Source organism: Balaenoptera physalus (assembly GCF_965194825.1).
Source record: "Balaenoptera physalus genome assembly, chromosome: 11".
NCBI classification, from domain to species: Eukaryota; Metazoa; Chordata; class Mammalia; order Artiodactyla; family Balaenopteridae; genus Balaenoptera; species Balaenoptera physalus.
This window is the reverse complement of record NC_138896.1, coordinates 25756228-25778328: the sequence shown is the minus strand read 5'-3', so window position 1 is coordinate 25778328 and position 22101 is coordinate 25756228. Positions and strand designations below refer to the sequence as shown.

The window sequence follows — 22101 nt, the reverse complement described above, 5'->3', positions numbered from 1 at the left end:
CCTTCATTATTTTCACGAAAATCTCCACTTTGAGGGAATCACAAAATAAATATATGTTGGGGATATCTTAGTCTAGATACAGTCATAGCACTAGACAGTGAGGGATTGTCAGTAAAACAAAGATAATGGACAAAGGTAAATGAAAGAGGTGATACCACAAAATGGATGAAAGAAAAACAATTCTATAATTTTTAAGACTTCAAAATTTTCAAACTTCAAAAACATCAGACAGCTTCAGAAAGTTGGAAAGTCAGTTGCAGAATAAGTTTTTAAAATGTTTTCAATATCAATGTTTTCAGCTGGTCATAATGAAAAGCCCACAGACCTGAGAATCAGCCATGTCTGTGATCCTTCGACAACCTGCCAACTAGATGATCTTGGACTAGTTACTGAAACCTTCCAAACCTTAGTTTTCTTTTCTGTAAATTTGGATAATAATATCTAAATATATAGGATAGTTATAGGATCCAAGTACAGGATTGCTGTAGAGATTAAAAGAATGGATAAATACCCCAAAAAAAGGCCTTTCTCTGTGACATTACAAAATTTATATCATTTACATTTATTTGACACCAGTCATATGGCAGATCACTGTTTTTTATACTATCATAAGCCTTTTTTTGTAAATATTAATATTTTTGTTGATGTCTTTAATGACTATTGCCCTTGTAATAACATTACCTAAAATGTTTAACAAGCTTCATTGATCTCTGTCAATTTATTTTAAGCATTAGTTTTATTATTATATTTGATTGTCATGCATCTGTGAATAGACTACAGTACATTATATTCATGTGCTTATGGTCAAGATACATACTTTACTTTAAAAAGCTGTTGACATCAACACAATTTCTATTTTTTCTTATCAAGCAAAAATTGGTGAGAAAGTATTTTAAGTCAAAATAATCACTCCTTTCTCACCATGGGAAAATGCAAACCAGAAAATTGCAACTTAGAGAAGCCTGAACAAGTAAATCTTTTTATTTAATAATTTATAACCATTAAAATATTGAATGTGTCCCATTATAGTTAAACTTCTCATACCACTATAACTACAAAGAAATCTTTGTGCTCCTAACCCATCCTGTTGGGCTTTGTCACTAAGTCATTCTTTGTTTAACTCTTGGGTTGGGGTTGCTTCCTTCTGAGTCAAGCCATTATTAAAAACATTTGTAACTTCTCAGTGTTATGAATTCACGACTGTCGCTCTACTTATGCGACCAAGCATGTATAACCCTGTGGATCTTTCTCTTCCTTTGCTTTTAGGTGTTGACAGCACTGCTCTTCAGCCAAATTCAGTCACTTTGCAAAGGTAGAACTCTACAATAATTCTACTGAGTATCCAGGTATGAGACATTTTGCTGCTATGGACAGATGACCCAGAGAAGTCAAAGAAATAAGGAAATCATGGAAGCAATCAAAATATTGAAAAAAAGGCAGCTGGTTAAATGGTCTGCTGTTCATCCATGTCTCAGGATGTTAGGCAGGATTCAAACACACATAAACAAACAAACAAAAGCTTTAAAAAGGGCAAAAATGTTCAGAATATATTGTAAGGTGAGAAAACAGGTCGCAAAACAGTATTATAATATGGCCCAATTTGGTGATAATAATACTTACAGTTTTTTTTAATGTATTTTTTAAACTAGAACAATACACTTCAAATGATGCCAGTTTTATAAAATAACAGGAACAGTATACTCCAAAAGCTTATTTCTAAGAACCAGGATTATGGGTTAATTTTGCTTTCTTCCTTTTGCTCCCTGCACCTGGCCCCCATTATTTTGTATAACAAATGACCATATATCACTTTCATGGTCAGAAGAAAAATGACATGTGTGTATGTGTGTGTGTGCTTGTGCATTGTGTAGATAGATAGATGATAGATGGATAGATAGATGATAGATAGGTAGATAGATGATAGATAGATATACAATATGTATATACACATATACAGGGTGGCAGTTCTGAGTTAAGTTCAATACAATATATGGTAAACCTTGAAATTCCTTATCATCAGTACAACAGTATATAAACCAGGACAAATTAATAATTTGTAGCAGGGACTATTCCTTTCCACTAATCAGATGCCTGTGTCTACTATCCAGGGCACTGGTTTCCAGGTTATCTAAGTGCCTAATAAGCCCAATTCATTATCAGCAATCAGTTTGAAAAGCACAGAATATGAATAAAGGGCCTGGATTACCCTGGATGTCAGCTCCTTGAAAGAAGGGCCTTGTCAACTTATACCCTGCTCTATCCCCAGAGCTCAGCAGTGCCCAGTTCAGAACAGGTGCTCAAGAAACATTTGTTGAATGAAGGGCTATTTCACCCAGACCATGTGGAAGCTGAAGAAATCTCCCTACTTTCTCACATTGTAGACATTCAATGAGCAGATAACTAGTCAGATCCAATGTCTGACCCTCACCTCCAATGTCGGATCTTCAGATCCGATGTCTGACCCTCACATCCAGTGTCTGACCCTTAGACCCAATGGTTCTCTTTCTCAAAAAAGTTTGACAAACTCTGTCAGATTCTCTTGCCCTGACATTCCTACAAAAGTTAATATTTCATCAATATGCATTGCCACATATATTATTTAATTTACTCCTTTCAATAATCTATGAGTCATAGTCTATTGTTACCTCCATCTTGTAGGTACGGACACTGAGACGTGCATGATATAATTTTCCTAAGGTCACACAGCTAATAAAGTGGGGCTGAGATCTGATTATGGGAATGTCTGATGCCACAACATGTCTTTAACCAATATACTAAACAGGAACCTCTTATGAGCCCCAAATGGAAATTTTATTTCAAAATGAAAGGGAGATCAGCTCGGTGCTTTGTGACCACCTAGAGGGGTGGATAGGGAGGGTGGGAGGGAGGGAGATGCAAGAGGGAAGAGATATGGGAACATATGTATATGTATAACTGATTCACTTTGTTATAAAGCAGAAACTAACACACCATTGTAAAGCAATTATACTCCAATAAAGATGTTTAAAAAAAAGTAATGATAGGAAATACTCCATTTCTTCTTTTTTTTAGTACATTATATTTTTTAATATTTTTTATTAATTTTTATTGGAGTATAGTTGCTTCACAATGTTGTGTTAGCTTCTGCTGTGCGCCAAAGTGAATCAGTTTTATGTATACATATATCCACTCTCTTTTAGATTTCTTTCCCATTTAGGTCACCATGGAGCACTGAGTACAGTTCCCTGTGCTATACAGTAGGTTCTCATTAGCTACCCATTTTACACATAGTAGTGTATATATGTCAATCCCAATTTCCCAGTTCATCCCACCTCCCCTTCCTCCCTTGGTAAGCATAAGTTTGTTCTCTACATCTGTGACTCTATTTCTGTTTTGCAGGTAAGTTCATCTGTACCATTATTGCTTTTCATATAATCGATATTGTACAATATTTGTTTTTCTCTTTCTGACTTACTTCACTCTGTATGACAACCTCTAGGTCCATCCACGTCCCTACAAATGACCCAGTTTCGTTCCTTTTTCTGGCTGAGTAATATTCCATTGTGTATATGTATCACATCTTCTTTATCCATTCTTCTAACTCCATCTCTTCTAAGGAATTAGCTAGCTTCTTCCTTGCTGATAATGAAAACTATGTAACTGAGCATATCTACCTTTTCTCTTTGGCTGACAGGAAGCTCAGAGACAAATATAAACCTCAATTAGAGTAACTCTATTGATCGCTATGGACTGTGACTTTTGGTTTTCTTTTCCCTGATCTTGACTTTTGACTCTACTATATTCGCTGGGCCTGATTCATATTTTTTATCTACTTTATTACCTGAATTTTTGTTACAAATCACCTCAAATCCTTCGAAGGATTTTGGAATAAAGGAACATAGCATCACTATTATTGATTTTACTATATTTCCAATCTGTGGAAAAGACACTTCACCAGAGCATCTTCTATATTGTCTAAAAAGAAAAACCAATTAGCAATTTGTTCTGAGTCCACATGTTGTATCTTGTCCTTTAAATACATTCTGCTGTTGTCTCTAAATCATATTAACTTCAGAATTGCTGAAAAGAAAATAAAGCTGATAACTTGATAGCCCAACCTCAGTGTGTGGTTTGGTTTGCTTGTTTAATTTTAGACCTTACTTTTCAGTGACATCCTTTCAGACTTGAAACTTCAGTCATTTACTGACCTTAATTCTCAGGGTATTAGATGAAGTCAGCATTACCAAAGGGAAGGCCACCCGTAAAAAAAATTTGCATGTGCCTGCTAATATATAGGGATAGAATTCTAAATGTATTGGTTTGAAAAAAAATGGAAAGTTTTCTGACCCACTTTAAATCAGTGTTTCAGTAAAAGGCTAGTGAGAAACTTACCTAAGGAAGAGGCTTGGTTTCCATGAGGTTAGTAGTAGTTATTACTCAAAGGAGAAATTGACATGCTCATCTGATGAGTTGGGTTGTGGATGTTCGTGTAGAGACTGGGGAAACACTGATGGATTGCAGTTGTTTTAAGATGACGTGATGTGATGTGTCTTCCTTCTTGTATGGCTTGGTCTCATCACAGCTTCCAGGTATCATCTCAATGCTTTGAGGTTGGGAAAGATGTGTAAGAGCAAGCCTCATTTACCGAAAAGATGAAGGTGTCGTGCACTATTGGGGAGTCACCAGGAACAGAATGCCTGTCAATCAAATCCCTCACGTGGATAATGTCATGGCCCATCAACATTCTTTTGACTCCATAGATTAAGTTTGTTTTTTAAAGACGTACAAACAGTTTTGTGATCTGATTCCATCAGATAAAAATAGTCTGGTCTGGGCTAGGACTAGGCTCCTGCAGCATCAAAAATGAATAGCAGAAGAAAGATAATTAGCCACTCACAGGAGCTGTTCACAGAGGGTCTTCATCAGGGAAGAACAACCCACCAAGTGTTAGAATGCCCAGTGGTGAAAAAACAGAATCCAAATGTTGAAAAAGGATTCCGCCTCTCACCTCTTAGCCCTCACCAGCCCATTAACAATGACTTGTTCAGAAGTCCTCATTGTTAATCATTCCTTCAATTCATCATGTCATATAAGGAGGAGAAATTCCTCCTCCAGGGATTCCAGAGGAAGCTTGTACCTACCCCTCTAGGATTCCCACCCAACAATTCATTGTTCAGGATGGCCCTCAGCAACACAGCCGTAGTGAACACCTAACAGTGTTGCCCTGGAGAGGAACACTGACACTATCAGGCTGGTACTAAGAAGATATTTCTTATTTAATAAACCATGGTAATTTCATAGACAGTAAGTCCTGATTCTTGAAACACAACAGCTTTAACCTCAGAGCTGAGCCTCTGGTATATAACACTATTAATACTTTGAAGTTGGAGATATTATAGATGATCTAGATCTTAAACAACTAGATCTAAATCTGAATATCAGCTAAATCCTGATTTTATCAATGCCCCAAGGCCCTCCAGATGACTCGGTGGCAAACGTTCTCCCCTCTCAAAACCATGTCTTCCTATTAAGTATCTGACATTGCTTCTTGTGAGTTGGCCCATTTTCAAAATATCAGCCCCCAGATTAAAAACCCAAAAGGATTCTCTGCAGCTACTCATTACTTTCTCTATATTAAATCAAAATCAAGAGAAAAGGAGTTTTCCTTGTGATGTGCACAGCATGAGATAAAATGACAACCATTTCTTTGAGAAGCCATTATCTTTAAATTATAATATACAATAAGTCCCCTGCATACGAACGAGTTCCATTCCGAGAGCACATTTGTAAGTCCAATTTGTTCTTAAGTCCAACAAAGTTAGCCTACATACCCAGCTAACACAATCAGCTATATAGTACTGTACTGTAATAGGTTTATAATACTTTTCACACAAATAATACATTAAAAAACAAACACAAAAAATAAAGAAAACATTTTTAATCTTACAGTACAGTACCTTGAAAAGTACAGAGTACAGTACAACTGCTGGCATATGAGGGCTGGCATTGAGTGAACAGGCAAGAAGAGTTACTGACTGGAGGAGGGAGAGGAGGTGGGAGATGGTAGAGCCGAAGGATCATCAGCAATAGGAGATGGAAGGCAAGCTACAAGTTCACTCATGCCTGACGCTGATGGAACGCACGTTCACATCTCTGAAAGTTCGCACCTTGAAGGTTCGTATGTAGGGGACTTACTGTACATAAGTCATTAACGATGGCACAGGGCCTCCTCCTCTACTGAGACCATTGTTATTTTTTTTTTAAAGGCTGTAGAGTAGAAATTTAAAAAGACAATAGTATCTCGATGGTAACCCCACCACCTAAGCAAGACATTTTTTTTTTACTTAACTTATTTACTTATTTATTTATTTTTTAATCATTCAAAAAAATATGGAACGCTTCACGAATTTGCGTGTCATCCTTGCGCAGGGGCCATGCTAATCTTCTCTATATCATTCCAATTTTAGTATTTGTGCTGCTGAAGCGAGCACTATTTATTTAATTTTTTAATGACAGTCTTAATTTAAGGGATATATGTTCTTCTATCTCCCACATTGTTCTCTACTGTAAGTACAAGGGGATGCTGTTTGATGACTTAATGAGGTCAAGGAGCCTTGAAGCTCATTTCCCTAAATCAAGAAGCCCACAGACACTATACTAGGACCAGATGAATGCTTGGCTCCCAGGAAGACTTCCCAGCCTCCACCTGCTCCTCCTCTCCCCACCTCACCCAGCTCCCAACTCCCAGGTTGCAGTTCCCCGTTACTTTGTGGATATCTGTTTCCCAAGCCCTCCAAGAAGCAAGACTGATAAACTGGGGGAAATCACTAAGCAAAATCATCACCCCTAATTTACTGTCCCTATTTGTTCTTTCACTATTTTCTTTCTCTGAAAATTCAGATAATCAAAGATTACCTGGTGCAAAAACTCATTTTATTGAGAGGGAAACTGAGCCTCAAGGATGTGAAATACCTAAGGGCATGCGTAGTTAATGGCAGAACCACAATGAAAATAAAAGTGCCCTCTCCTCCAGTGTTCTGGGCACCTAATTTCCAGTCCAGCATTCCTTCTATCTGAACAGACTGCGGTCCAAACCTGAACCCGCTGCCTCTGTAGACAAATACCCTCCTTGCTCTGTGCACCATCTTTGTGCTTCTGACTGTTCCTCCAGCTCAAGAGTGTATCTGAGAAACCAGTCCTACTCAAGACTGGGCACACCGAGCTCCAACCACCACCTCAAAATGGTCAGTTTTACACTTTTGTGAAAACCCACCTTGTTTCCCATCCTTATTTCAAAGCAAGGGTTGGTATTTCAAAGGACAGCACACAGGGTGTATTTCACTGGCACAGGAGGCGGGCATAGGCAGGACAACTAGAATCAGCTTTTCCCCTTTGTCCAGCAAACACATTCACCTTGACCTCATCCTTACCAGACAGCAACAAGCAAGGAATCTTCTACTTAAGGATGGTCCAAAACAGGCCACAACCTTGTCACACTACCTTCAAAAGGATCAGCTGGAGAGTCAAGGTGTCAGCTCAGTATGGCCACTGGCATGCAGTTGGGTCCCAAAAGGAATATTCAAGATTCTGACCTATCCAAATGACATTATTTGTACTGTAATTCAGTCAAAATATTAAGCACTTCCTATTTCCTAGACACTGGGTTAGGTGATACAAAGACTAATAATAACTGTCTCCAGGTAGCTTCACAGTCTAGCAGGAAAATCAGATACATAAACAAATGACATGCAATATGCTAGAAATATGCATGGACAGCTGTGGACCAGAGAAAAACCAGCAACACAGAAGCAATCTGTGAAGACCTATGCTGTATAAAGCCTCACGTGAAGCACCATGGGAGTTACAAAGATGAATAACACACTGGCCTTGAAGGATAACAGTAAAATCTAAAATTGGAAATAAACATATGTCTTAGACATACTTCTTCCAGCCAAATAAAACACAGTACAAAATGAAGCAAAAGTTACTAGAGAGGTAGGTATGAGCTATGTGTTATGGGAGCTGCTCATTTCAGCTAAATGATCAGGAAGGACCTCCAGACTTAGAAGACACATTTGAACTGGATCTGGAAGGACAAGGCACATTTTGATATAAACTGAGGATGGGAAAGGGCATTTCAGAGACAGTACTTAACAAAAGGCATGCAGGCATTACAGATCTTCCTTGACTTAAGATGGGATTACATTCCAACAAACCCAATAAATTGAAAACATCATGATGTAAATGCATTTAATACACCTTAACCTACCAAGCATCATGGCTTAGCCTAGCCTACCTCAAATGTGCCCAGAACATTTATCTTAGCCTACAGTTGGGCAAAATCATCTAACACAAAGCTTATTTTATAATCAAGTATTGAATATCTCATGTCATTTACTGAATAATGTACTGAAAGTGAAAAATAGAATCGGTGTCTGGGTACAGATGTTGGTAAATATATCGGTTGTTCACTCTCATGATTGCATGGCTCACAGCCACTGCAGCCTCATGAGAGAAGATCATACCACATATCATCAGCCTGGGAAAAGACCAAAATTCAAAATCTGAAGTACAGCTTCAACTGAATCATATCACATTTGCACCATCGCAAATTTGAAAAATTGTAAGTCAAACCATCGTAAGTTGGGGACCGTCTGTGGAAGGAGGACAATCAGGACCCCATGAGCCCAGGTCATGGAGCGTGGTGGGAGGTAAAGCTGTAAAGTTTGCAGATTTCAAATACTAATTCAAATACTAAGTCAAATAATAATTTAAATACTAAGAGGTCTGCATTTTGTTCTGAATGCAAGCGAATGATACAAGAAAAGGCACAATCAGAGCCATGTTTTGAGGATCACTATTGCAGGAATGTTGAAGGCGGGTGGAAGGCAACAATTGGGAAGAGCACATGTGGTTATTAAAACAGTCCAAGTACACAAATGATCCCATCTACAGAAAAGAAACAGACTCACAGACATAGAGAACAGACTTGTAGTTGCCAAGGGGGAGGGGGTGGGGGAGGGATGAATTGGGAGTTTGGGATTAGCAAATGCAAACCATTATATATAGAATGGATAAACAACAAGGTTCTACTGTATAGCACAGGGAACTATATTCAATATCCTGTGATAAACCATAATGGAAAATAATATAAAAAAGAATGTGTATATATGTATAACAATCACTTTGCTGTACAACAGAAATTAAAACAACATTGTAAGTCAACTATACTTCAACCAGAAAACAAAAACAAGACAGTCCAAGTGGGTGAGCAATGAGTTAGAGGAATGGCAGTAGGTCTGGGAATAGGAAATAGATGTGAGAGACACAGCTGCTGCTGAGATGGCTACGTGATCACATGTGGAGGAGGGACAAGGGAGCTCACGATGACTCCATGTCTCCAAGGTACATGGTGAGGTCAACACCAGAACCAAGGAAATCGGGAGAAACTGCATCCCACTTCCTCTTCCATCTGTATCTGTTTCGCCTACCAAGGTCATCCATCTACCATTGCCACTGAGATTTCAGTTGCTCATGGCCTTCCTCACTGATCAGTCAGGGTCTGTCTACCCAAGAAAACACCTCACTGCCGAGAACAGGCAGAGACAGGGTGACATGTCGCCAGCCATGTCTGCATCCACTGACCCCTCATTTTATCAACCTTGTGATAGACCTCAATGTTTTCGAGGAGGAGCCATCCTCAAGGACCTGAAATCGAAGTTCACCTCACTTAGAAAGTGGAGAGAAAAGGAAGGAGGAACCATCTCCTTCTTTCTTTCCTTCTTTTTTTTTTTTTTAACATTTTTTTTTAAAATATTTATTTATTTATTTATTTATGGCTGTGTTGGGTCTTCGTTTCTGTGCGAGGGCTTTCTCCAGTTGTGGCAAGCAGGGGCCACTCTTCATCGCGGTGCTCGGGCCTCTCACTGTCGCGGCCTCTCTTGTTGCGGAGCACAGGCTCCAGACGCGCAGGCTCAGTAATTGTGGCTCACGGGCCTAGTTGCTCCGCGGCATGTGGGATCCTCCCAGACAAGGGCTCGAACCCGTGTCCCCTGCATTGGCAGGCGGATTCTCAACCACTGCGCCACCAGGGAAGCCCCTTCTTTTTTTTTTTAACGATTTTTTTTTTTTTGATGTGGACCATTTTTAAAGTTTTTATTGAATTTGTTACAATATTGCTTCTGTTTTATGTTTTGTGTTTTTTTGCCCAGAGGCATGTGGGATCTTAGCTCCCCGACCAGGGATCGAACCCACATCCCCTACCTTGAAGGCAAAGTCTTAACCACTGGACCATCAGGGAAGTCCTATCTCTCTTTCCTTCTTATCCCCCATTCCTCTCCTCCTTTCTTGTTATCATTGTCTGCTCTCGCCTGCCCTCCTTTTCTCTACCCCCACCTTCCTGCAGTCTCTACCTCCATTTTCATTCCTCTCTTTGTCCGGTTACATTTCCTCACTCCTTCTTCCTCCTGAGGAATTGCGTGAGTTAACAAATTGCTTGGTAACATGCAGTGTTAGACGTGCCTTTGATAGTAAATCTCACGTCTCTTGAACCTAGTTATTTGTTCCTCAAGCAGAGTAGACATTCAACAAAGCAGGCATTAAATCGATGAAATAATGTCTTGTCTTCATGAAATTATGTATCCATTTTTTTGTTTGTTTATATGGCGAGACCATGGGTAGTTTCTGGAATGGTCTCCACCACATCTGGCTAGGGAATCTGGTGAGGAAAGGAGTTATCAAATGGGAAATCAAGGCATATGACCAAAGAGGACTTGAATGTGAGGTCAAACTTTTATTTCCCCACGAGCCGTTAAAACAGAAGATATCTCTTATGGCAGTTTCATGCATGCTCATAAATAAATGATTTCTGTGTTTCCACTCAGCTTCTGACAAGTCATAGTTCCTTGAAGAATGAAGAGAAGACATAGTCTTTAGAAACGTAAATTTCTGTCCTTCCCATTTTCCCCCAGAAGCAGTTTATCGCCCGTCATGAAGGGGAGGTTTTTCTCTGACCTCATTTGGGGATGGAACTTTTAACCAAAATGGTGTCACCCCGAACTCACTCCTACACGCCAACGTAAGTGACCACAGAAGGAGAAAAGCCCTATAAAAAGAGAGAAGGTAGCGCTACACTTTGTCCATCTCGCAGCAAGCACGAGCTCATCCACTTACAGTGAATTGGGAGAAACTACCATGGCTCGTGTGAGAACTTCGTTCATGGTGAGTCCCGCACAAACGTGCAATGCTCTCGTCGATTTGGGCCAGATAATATTTCTGGACTGCAGGCATGAAATCCTGGATTCTAGCTATGGAAATCCAAGAATACTGTCTACGTAGGATGGGAAATGAAACACTTGATAGATACTTGTCATTGTATAGCATTTTCAAGAACTGGTACACATCAGTTTGAAAGATGAGATTAAAACTGAAAGATAGCTATACTGGGGCTAAACCACACAAGAAGTGTCGCATGATGCTGTGCTCTAAGAAAGAATGCTTATTGAAAACCTGTTTCTCTGAGTACAAGGGATTAATATAATTCTCCCATTTTTCTTTAATCCAAAATAAGATGGGTCACTATCCTTGAGGATTTAATAAGTTGTGGCAGTGACTTTTCTTTCCATTATCTTATTATTATACTATAGTCTCGGTATGCTAACCCTATTTATTCTAACTAGACATAGATGTATAGATGGTATAGGTGTGGTTTAGAGTGAATGGTCTTTATGTTTTTAAAATATTTAAGTTAAAACGTCTTTTTTGAAACCCAATTTGATTACAGAATCAGTATATGTAAATTTAGAAAAACTGGGAAATGTACCTAAGAAAAACATAAGGGGGGTCCATTTTGGGTTGGATGTTTGCCAGTGGTACCAACAGAATTTTTAACTGATAACACATGGATTTTCTACAGCCCTTTATTTCTAAGGTGTACATTTGATTTCACATAGGGTTTCACAGCATGCAAGGGGAGGGATCGATGGTGCAGGAGGACAATTCTTCCTAGAAAATCAAGGTCATTACCATCCCAATGACCTGAGAGTGACGCATGCACTGACAGGTTGATGACTTGCCATCTTCACTAAAACTACTGCCAGCCAATGAATAATGTGGTTTTTCTAAGTCAAAAAAGAAAAATGTCCAAGACTGGTAGAAATGCCATCCTTATATTATTTTGTTCATCTAACCAGCTTTTCATTTAACAGATCTGAAAATTTAGTGTGGATTCTCCTTGTCCATAGCATGTTCTCAACTATCAGCAATTCCATCATCACCCCACTTTGTTGACAAAAACCATGTGGTACTAACCCAGTCTCCCACCTCTCTCTCCTTTCCCACCCAGTTCCAGTCACTGCTGCTGCTGCTGAGTCTGGTGGCTCTTGTGAAGGCAGGAATCATAATCCCACAAAGTCCAGGCTGCCCTCATATTGAGGACAAGAACTTCCCACAGTACGTGAGGGTCAACCTAAACATCCTTAACCGGAACACGAATTCCAGAAGACCCTCCGATTACTACAAACGCTCCACCTCACCCTGGACTCTCCAGTACGTAAGAGTCCCAGATAAAATCTCTGTATTCTTCTACCCTGTATGTATCAGACTGCCAATTAAATCACCTTGAGAATGGTATTACTCACTCAGAATCATCCGTCAAAACTGGAAGAGCCATTGTGTAAACCAATGATTCTCAAACTTTCATTCTACAGATTTCTTTGATAGAGCACAGCTCACCCCACCCCCCATAACACCTATTCTACTAGTTCTGATTGTCCCAGAAATCCATCCAAACGAACGGTGGTCATCATTCTCATATTTATGACACCCCAAGTCTGTTGTTTATTTATTTTAAAAAGAAATAGACATTTTTCATAGGAGATTAGTGCTTGAATTCTCTTCACCAGAGCTCCCAAAGAAGATTTGTTGAAAATAACTATTAATTAACTGGGATTTTTGTGCTTTTTTGGTTGTATTAACACTGGGAAAATATAGCTTGAATACCAGTGGAAGAAGTATCATGCTGGGTATTTCCACCCTTTTTTGACTTAGACAACATCCCCAACAGACCAATATTTGCTGTGTCCTTAGTACATCTAGTATTTAGATGGATTAAGTACAAAATGTATTTTGATAATTTGATTTTAGGCAAATAAACCTCAGTTATATGGAGCCTACAGATTCACCTGACTGTAGGGTTTCTTGTCTTCTTACTTCTACTTACTAAGAATAGTTCAAATAAAGTAATTCAGAAGTCGAAGCAAATTATTCACTCAGCTGGAGGGGAGAGAGAAGAGAAGGTTATAAAGGGGCTTAAGATTTTGTTTGCAGCCCTTCATATCAGCCGTGGGCTCTGTTCCATCAGCGTGCTGTCAGATAAAATTTGGGTGCATTCTGTGTTTCAAAGACAGACTTCATTAAGTCAGAGTAACAGTTATCTTGTTTCTATACTATTCCGTTAGTCTTTTTTCATCCATCAAATGTACCCTAAACAAATTAACCTTTGTGTCAAATTTAAATCCATTCTGTAGTTTCAGTCTATCTTCTTTTGTGTATGTTGGAAAGAAATCGGGAAAAACTAATCATTGTCTTTTTTTCTATAACACTTCATGGGCTTTGAAACACAAGTTTTCCCCAAACTACTTCTTTTTCAGACTAACAGCACTTAGAGAATTCACAGTGCCTATCATTTGCGCCCCTGTGAATTTGTCTCCCTTTGTTTATTCCTGTTTGATTTCCTTCCTGCCCTACGAGGATTTCACTCTCTTCCTGGCTTTTGTCTCCCTTGTAGACGCAATGAGGACCCTGAGAGGTACCCCTCTGTGATCTGGGAGGCCAAGTGCAGCCACTCGGGCTGTGTCAATGCTGAAGGGAAGGTGGACCATCACATGAACTCCGTCCCCATCCAGCAAGAGATCCTGGTCCTGCGAAGGGAGCCTCAGCACTGCCCCCACTCCTTCCGGCTGGAGAAGATGCTGGTGGCCGTGGGCTGCACCTGTGTCACCCCCATTGTCCGCCACATGGCTTAAGAGCTTCCGGTCTGACCCCCACTCCCCAAATCAGTTAGGCTTTCTGGGGAGTAGACCCAGCCCCATTTCTGACCAAAATCATCAGGGTTCTTAGTTCATCCTGTGGAAACTCCAGAGGGAACACTGGTTTAGAGATGGAATCTGAACCATTTTTCCCTTTCCCCAAGGAGGAAGTTTTAGACTGAGTACCAATTTGCTTCTTGTTTGCTTTTCTAAGGGCTTTAAGTTATTTATGTATTTAATAGGCCCCGAGATAACTTTGGGGCATGAGATTCCATTTTAATGAATTACATGCCTTATTTTGTATTTTTTTTAAGACAAGATTCCAGACTTGGGAATTTTATTATTTAACAGGTAAAACCTATATTTATATGAGCTATTTATGGATCTATTTATGTTTCTTAGTCTTTAGAGAAAGGTGAAATATATGAGTATCTGTACTGCCTAGGGAAATCCTAGATAGGATTAAATAGCAGTTGAAAATTTCTGAGTTTGTACTGCATATGGCTACAGGATTTTCTCCTCATTGTCTCTTAGGAGTGCATGACATGGCTGAAAAGAAAGACTAAACCTAGTTTCATATTTATTACCTTAACTGTGTAAATTGTTGAGGTTTCACAAGAGAGACGGCAAGTCTAACTCTGCTCTGTTAAACTCTTGTAATGAAAACAATTGATAACAAATAAAGTTTGGGAATAAAATGTGTTTCCTTATTTGTTTTCTCATTAAAAGGACTTCCATGAGCTCAGCTCTTTCCTATTCGGAAGGGTGTGCAAATTTATCAATAGAGCAAAACAAAGCATGCCTTTGAGTAGCAACAACCTCCACCCACCCCAAGTCCAAGTTCTCAATGTTATTCAAGACAGTACAGGATGGTGGCCCGCATAATATTAGCCAATGCTGTGGACACGTGCTCTCTGGAACGAATTAAGCAAACAAAAATAACGGCCCCGGGAAAATGACATGTCATTTTTAAAGATCATATGGGGGGAAGAAAAAGATCCTCCCAAAGACATGACCTGAGGTTTGACAGGAAGGAGGAAGTTCTGGGAGAAGGCATTGTTTTCAGACTAGAGTGGCAGTGTCTCCCCAAGCTCAGTCTGCTTTTGAAGATTAATGTCAACCAGAGATCTAGAAAGGAACATTTCTCTCTTGCTCAAGTCATACCCTTAGGACAACCTCTCCTGCCCTCGGCCGCTGATTCTGTGCACCCCAGGACACAGAAAAGAGTCACTGGGGCAAAACAAACCTCAAGCATGAGAAAAGTTCAGCCCAAGTAAAATAAAAACTGAACCATATTCAATTCCAGAGTAGTTTCAAGTTTCAAGTCATAACCATTTTCCCCCATCATGGCCCAGCGTGTCCTACTTGCCCTACTTCTGGGTGCCCCTGAGAATTCTCAGGCTGGTCCCACAGGCTCCCTGCTTCTCGAAAGACCATCTTCTGCAATATTTTATTCTCGAAACTCCAGCCCCACCCAGAGGCCCATGGCTGTTCTCTTCTTCTTTTCCAATTCCAAACCCAGGGGTCATCTTCTCCAGCCCCACCCCTTCCAGTGTTTTTGTGGTCTGAGATCTTGAGTCTCATGACCAACTCCCATCATGGTTTTCACACAAGAGATTCACAGGCAGCTGCCACTGACAGTTTCTCACAATCTATGCTTTAAAACCTCTCCCTGCTGTTCATTTCTCACTTTTCCTTGAATGGTAGTGGTGAAAATAAAACTGTGTTTTTCCTTTGGGACGGAAAGCAAGAAAAGGGCATATACATCCACAGTCCAGCACCATGATTTCCCACTAGACTATATTCCTGGGAATTTTGAGGGTGGGAAGAGGCAGTTGCTTTCGAAGCCTCTTCTCCCCTGATGTGTGTTGCTTTTATTCTCCCTTCATTTTCCCCAGTTAGTACCATCATTCACCCCATCATCTCTGCTAGAAATCTGCGAGGCATCCCTGACTCTTCCCTCTTCCTCTCTCTCACTCCCGACACCCACACATCCCCAAACTCATTGTTTCACTTCCTGAAAGTTCTCAAATTAAGCCCCTCCCTGCCCAGGTTCAGGACTTCACCTTTTCTCATTTCCCTCCTGCTATTGGAACAGCTTCCTGCCTGTCGTTGCTGCAGATCCATCCTCCAACCTCTATCTATGGCACAAAATCAGACATGACAAAGACACCCTCTGTAACCTGGCCCTGGTCGTGCTCCCGCTTTATCTCATGCTGCTTCCTCCTTGATGTTTCACTCTGCAATCTTGACTGCCACGCTGTTCTTGACCTCAGTGCCTGTGTCATGCGGTCCGCTCTACCTGTATACCTTTACCACCTTCTCCCTTCCTGTTCCTCTATTCATACCCTGCTGGTATGGTCTGAGTGTCTGTGTCCCCCCAAAATTCATATGTTGAATCCTAACCCCCAAAGTGATGGGACTGAGAGGCAGGATCATTGGGAGGTGATTAGGTCATGAATGAGATTAGCGCCCTTATTAACGAGGCCCCAGAGAGCTCCCTCTCCCCTTCTGCCAGGTGAGGACACAGTGAGAAGTCTTGGACCCGGAAGACAGTCCTCACTCAATCAGGCTGGCACCTTGATCTCAGACTTCCAGAACTGTAAGAAATAAATTTCTCTTGCATATAAGCCCCCCAAAATATGTGATATTTTGTTATAGCAGCCCAAATGGACTAGGACACCTGCCCTCCACACTCTGCCCTACCCCCACTGCTCTACTCATTCTCTCCACGTAGGTATCATCCCCTTTAAAGAGCCTTCCGGGACCTAATGCTCCAGCAATCCCAAATTAAGTCTCTCTCTTCCGGGCTCCAAAAGCACTGTGGGTATCACTTATCACTACTCTTATATACTATATGGGCTCTTTCTTTTAACCAGTTGGTGGTCCCTTGAGAGCCAGCCCATCAGCACCTGATCTGGCACGCAGCAGACAGTCAATATTGAAGTAAACTTTGAACCAATTGTCCAGAGACACCTCAAAATCAACAGACAAAACTAGAGTCATGAGCTCTATTCCCAAACTAGCTTCTCTACTGCCTTTTTTATCTACTCAAATGACATCACCTGTTCATCTGAGCAAAAAACCTAGATTTCTCTCTGTCACTCACTCCTCTCATCCAATGAAGGACAAATCTCTCATCAGTTGTCTCGTATCCTCTCCCTCCTCCCTAACTCCAGAGTCATGTTTAAAGTTGCACTGTAAAGGGGGACTTCCCTGGTGGCACAGTGGTTAAGAATCTGCCTTCCAATGCAGGGGACAGGGGTTCAATCCCTGGTCAAGCAACTAGATTCCACATGCATGCCACTACTAAGAGTTTGCATGCCACAACTAAGGAGCCCGCCTGCCACAACTGAGACCCGGTGCAACCAAAATAAATTAATTAATTTTTTAAAAAAATGTTGCACTTGTAATGGGATCCTAACTGGTCTCTCTGCTTAGTTTCTTATAGTTTATAATTCAATGTCTCTCAGCTTCTTGGGGAGTCTAGTCAGGGTAAGTAATTAAGAGCCGTTGCAACAAGCAAAACTCAAATAAACAATGTTTATTGCTTGCTCATGTTACTGTCCCCCAGGGGTCCTCAGGGAGCTCAGCTCCACTCAGACATTCAAGGACCCAGGCAGATAGAGTTTCCCCCTCCTTGTAGCAGAACCAGAACTGCACTGTCTCAACCAGTAGCCACCAAGCACATGTGGCTGTTGAACCCTTGAAATGTGGCTCGTCCTAACTGAGTTGTGTTATAAGTGTAAAACACATACTGATTTCAAAGGTTTTTTTGTTATTTTTGAGAGTAATTCTTTGCAAGAGCTCAATTATCAGTTGTCCGTGTCATAATTTTAATGTGTGGCCCACATGGAGAGGGTGCTAACAGTACACTTAGCATGTATCTTTCCTAGGTACAAAGCATGAACAGGCAGTGCATAAGATATTAGGGGGATTGTGAAAATATTCTTAATATTTTGAGGGGGTTAAGACAGTGGAATGGTGAGATACTTGTTTTTCATTTTGGTTCCTTAGTTCTGGGGATTCTGACATGTTCCTTTGTTTTTTAAAAAATTGAGGTGTAATTGACATATAACATTGTGTTAGTTTTAGGTGTACAATGTAATAATTTGATATATGTATATATTGCAAAATGATTACCACAGTAAGTTTAGTTAACATCTATCACCACACATAATTACAACTTTTTTTTCTTATGATGAGAGCTTTTAAGACCTACTCTCTCAGCAACTTTCAAATATGCAATACAGTGTGGTTAACTATAGTCACCGTGCTATGCATTACATCCCCAGGACTTATTTATCTTATAACTGGAAGTTTGTACCCTCTTACTATTTTCACCCATCCCAATATTTTTTTAAATGTAAAATATCTTGCTAGTTTTTAAGTGAATCTGAAAATTGGGTTTAGACCAAATTAATTAAAAGAGACCATATTCAAATATATTGAACATTTTTAGTTTTTAAAAGTAAAGAAGATATAAGGCTCACACCCAGGAGGAAAATACAAAATACCAAATCAAGAACCAAAATTATATTGATGTCAGACTTTTCCACATTGGACACCAGGAAGTAATGGAGTAAAATCTTCAAAGCCCCAAAGGAGAGAAAGTATAGATCAGACAGCACCTGCTCTAACAAGCTTTCTTTGACCACCAGATGATACATTTGTGACATTTTATGGAGTTATGCACTTAAGAGTTGCACATTTCTCTGTATGTATGCAATGGTTCAATACAAATTTTGCTTAAGAAAAAAAATATGTCTAACGTGTAGCTTCTCTCTCTCTCTCTCTCTCTCTCTCTCTATATATATATATATATGGAATTTTCTTTATCCATTCATCTGTTGATGAGCACTTGGGTTGCTTCCATGTCTTGGCTATTGTAGATAGTGCTGCTATGAACATGGTGGTGCGTGTATCTTTTCGAATTACAGTTTTTGTTTCTTTCTGGATATATGCCCAGGAGTGGAATTGCTGGATCATATGGTAGTTCTCCTTTTAGTTTTTGGTTTTGGTTTTTTGGTTGTTTTCTTTTTTACTTTTTATTGGAGTATAGTTGCTTTACAGTGTTGTGTTAGTTTCTGCTGTACAGCAAAGTGAATCAGTTATATGTATACATATATCACCTTTTTTTAGATTTCCTTCCCATTTAGGTCACCACAGAGTACTTTTAGTTTTTTAAGGAAACTCCATACTGTTTTCCATAGTGGCTGCGCCATGAGGTGATGTGAGGACACAGCAAGAAGATGATCCAGGAAGCAGTCCTCTGCCAGACCTTGATCGTGGTCTTCCCAGCCTCCAAAATTGTGAGTTTCTGTTGTTTATAAGCCCTCTAGTCTCTGGTATTCTGCTATACCAGCCCGAATGGACTAAAACATCACAGAATAGTTCAAGTGAGGGGTTCCTGGTCGGTGAGCATGCCTCCTTCCTGAGGAGATTCAGGAACCCAGTCTCTTTTTCATTTCACGAATATAAGGGGTATTGGGAAATGAGATCCCTGGATGAGCAGATGCATCCCAAATACAACTCTGCACTGGCCAGCTCTGCTTCACTGGCCCCAGCCCACAGCTCGCAGTGTTTGCGAAGCCTCACTGCTGCCCTCCCTGGATGCTCCTGCAAACTCTCCAGGAAGGTGGAGCCAGACCATGACCAAAATATGCAACACGGCTCCTGGGAGCCTCCCGCAACAGTGGGAATGATGTTCTCCCCTCATCAGCCAGGTTTGTGTTCACCACCTGGTTTTCCAAAACTAAGCAATATGTCGTCTAAGCATGCGATATAAGTGTGATACTATAGAGGACTATAGAGAAAAGCAAGACAAAGATGAACACCAACGTCAGGATAGTTGTTCCTTCTAGAGGGGAGGGGAGGACCACCCAGGCAGCAAGTCCTGGCGATGTTTCACTTCTTAACTTGAGTAGTGTGGTTTTGGGTGTTTGGATTTTGTTTGTCTTTATTGAACTCTTTAAACTGTACACATACATTATATTCATTCTTTTGCATATATGATGCATTTCACAATTAAAATTTTTAAAAGGTACAGAAAAAAAGGAAAAAAGTGATAGATGCAGCTACACAAAACTGTAAATCTTCAATAGGTTAAAACATTAAACTGAAAGGCAAACAACAAACTGAGAAAATATTTGTCAGGAATACTGCAAAAGGTATTCTCTTGCAGGTACACTCTTCCACTGAAAGCCGCACGAACTTCCCTCCCCTTATTCGAGTCTTTGGGCAAATGTCACCTTCTCAGTGAAGGCATCTCTGAGCACCCTGGCACTCCCTCTGCAACTTCCCTGATTTATTTTTCTCCATGGCATTCACCTCCTCCTAATATACTATTTCACATATTTATTCTCTACTTCTCCTCACTAGAATGGAAGCCCCTTGCGGGCAGGAATGTTCGTCTGCTTTGTTCAATGCCGTATGCCCAGCGTCCAGTACAGTGCTTTCCTCCTTGTAAATGCTCACTAAACATTTGCTGACTGAATGATCATGAAAAGCTCACGTTACATTTTTTGTATTTATTTTATTGAAGTGCAGTTGATTTACAATGTTGTGTTAGTTTCCGGTGTACAGCAATACATATATATGTATAATTTTTCAGTTATACATATATGCATATGTATGTATAATTCAGTTATACATATATATGTATAATTTTTTTTCAGATTCTTTTCCCTTGTAGGTTATTACAAAATATTGACTATAGTTCCCTGTTCTATACAGTAGGTCCTTATTGGTTATCTATTTTATATATAGTGGAAAAGTTCACATTAATTGATAAGACAAGCATTAAGAACATCTACTCAAAAGACAGAAGATACAAACTAACAACGCAATAAGGCATCAAAATGTCTTTGAAGCACATGTGGAAATATTTACTATCACTAATAAATAAATTCACATTAAACAATTACCTATCTTTTGCCTATGGAAGTAGCCAAGTTTATCTTTTTAACTATAGTAATGTTGGCAAGAATGTGCCAAATTGATCAATTATTCACTGCTAATTAGTGTAAAAGGATACAACATCCTGAAAAGCAAGTTTACAATTTCATTCAAGAAAGTTAAAAATATTCATGCTCTTTGGACCACTAACTACTCTTCTAGAAAGTTATCAGAGCAAAATAATTTGAAAATATATTAATAAAACTGTGTACAAAATTATCATAGCTTATCATAAATATCAAGAAAACTTTTGAAATATTTAAAATGTACTCTAAATACTTGGGTAAAAATCAGGATGAGAGGGAGAAAATAATTCAACTATCAAAAATAAGCTGGACTTCCCTGTTGGCGCAGTGGTTAAGAATCTGCCTGCCAATGCACGGGACACGGGTTCCAAGCCTTGGTCCGGGAAGACCCCACGTGCCGCGGAGCAACTAAGCCCATGCGCCACAACTACTGAGCCTGCGCTCTAGAGCCCTTGAGCCACAACTACTGAGCCTGCGCTCTAGAGCCCTTGAGCCACAACTACTGAAGCCTGCACACCTAGAGCCTGCGCACCGCAACGAAGAGTAGCCCCCGCCTTCCGCAACTGGAGAAAAGCCCGCGTGCAGCAACGAAGACCCAACGCAGCCGATAATTAATTAATTTTTACAAAAGGAAATAAGGTATTAAAAAACAGGTAGGAAATATTAAAAATACAGGAATAAAAATACTAACAGGAGTTACTCTGGGTCATGGGGAATGGATAATTTTCATGTTTTCTTTATAGTTTCTCATTTTAAATGAACATCTATTTCTTTTAAAATAGAGATGCCTTTATGGTCTGAAAACTGGCAGCTTTAAAAATAATGGTTAAAAAATAAATAAATAAACAAACAAATAAATAAATAAAAATAATGGTTGTTTGGTAATTTGAATAAATCATTTCCATTTTTAATGAAATAGTATAATGAATGGAAAATATGAGATTATATGAAAATGGCTCTAAGAAAGAGTCAGTATCTGAAACCTGGAACCTCAGACCAAAAAAATAAAATAAAATAATGAAAAATAATATAATATAATAAAAGATAAGATAAGGTAAGGTAAATAAAATAAAATAAAACTTTAAAATATCCAGGCCACCATGATCATGGCC

The 22101-nt window shown here is 39.7% G+C and overlaps 1 protein-coding gene across 1 annotated transcript; it reads left to right on the top strand.

Moving 5' to 3' along the window:
• Positions 1-6072: 6072 nt before the first annotated feature.
• IL17A (interleukin 17A) lies at positions 6073-21331 on the top strand (the record flags this gene model as incomplete). Its single annotated transcript, XM_082413772.1, has 3 exons — positions 6073-6153; positions 12200-12525; positions 13766-21331. 3 exons carry the CDS (start codon positions 6073-6075, stop codon positions 14001-14003), a joined length of 645 nt encoding a protein of 214 aa, XP_082269898.1. The 3' UTR covers positions 14004-21331.
• Between the last annotated feature and the right edge of the window lie 770 nt (positions 21332-22101).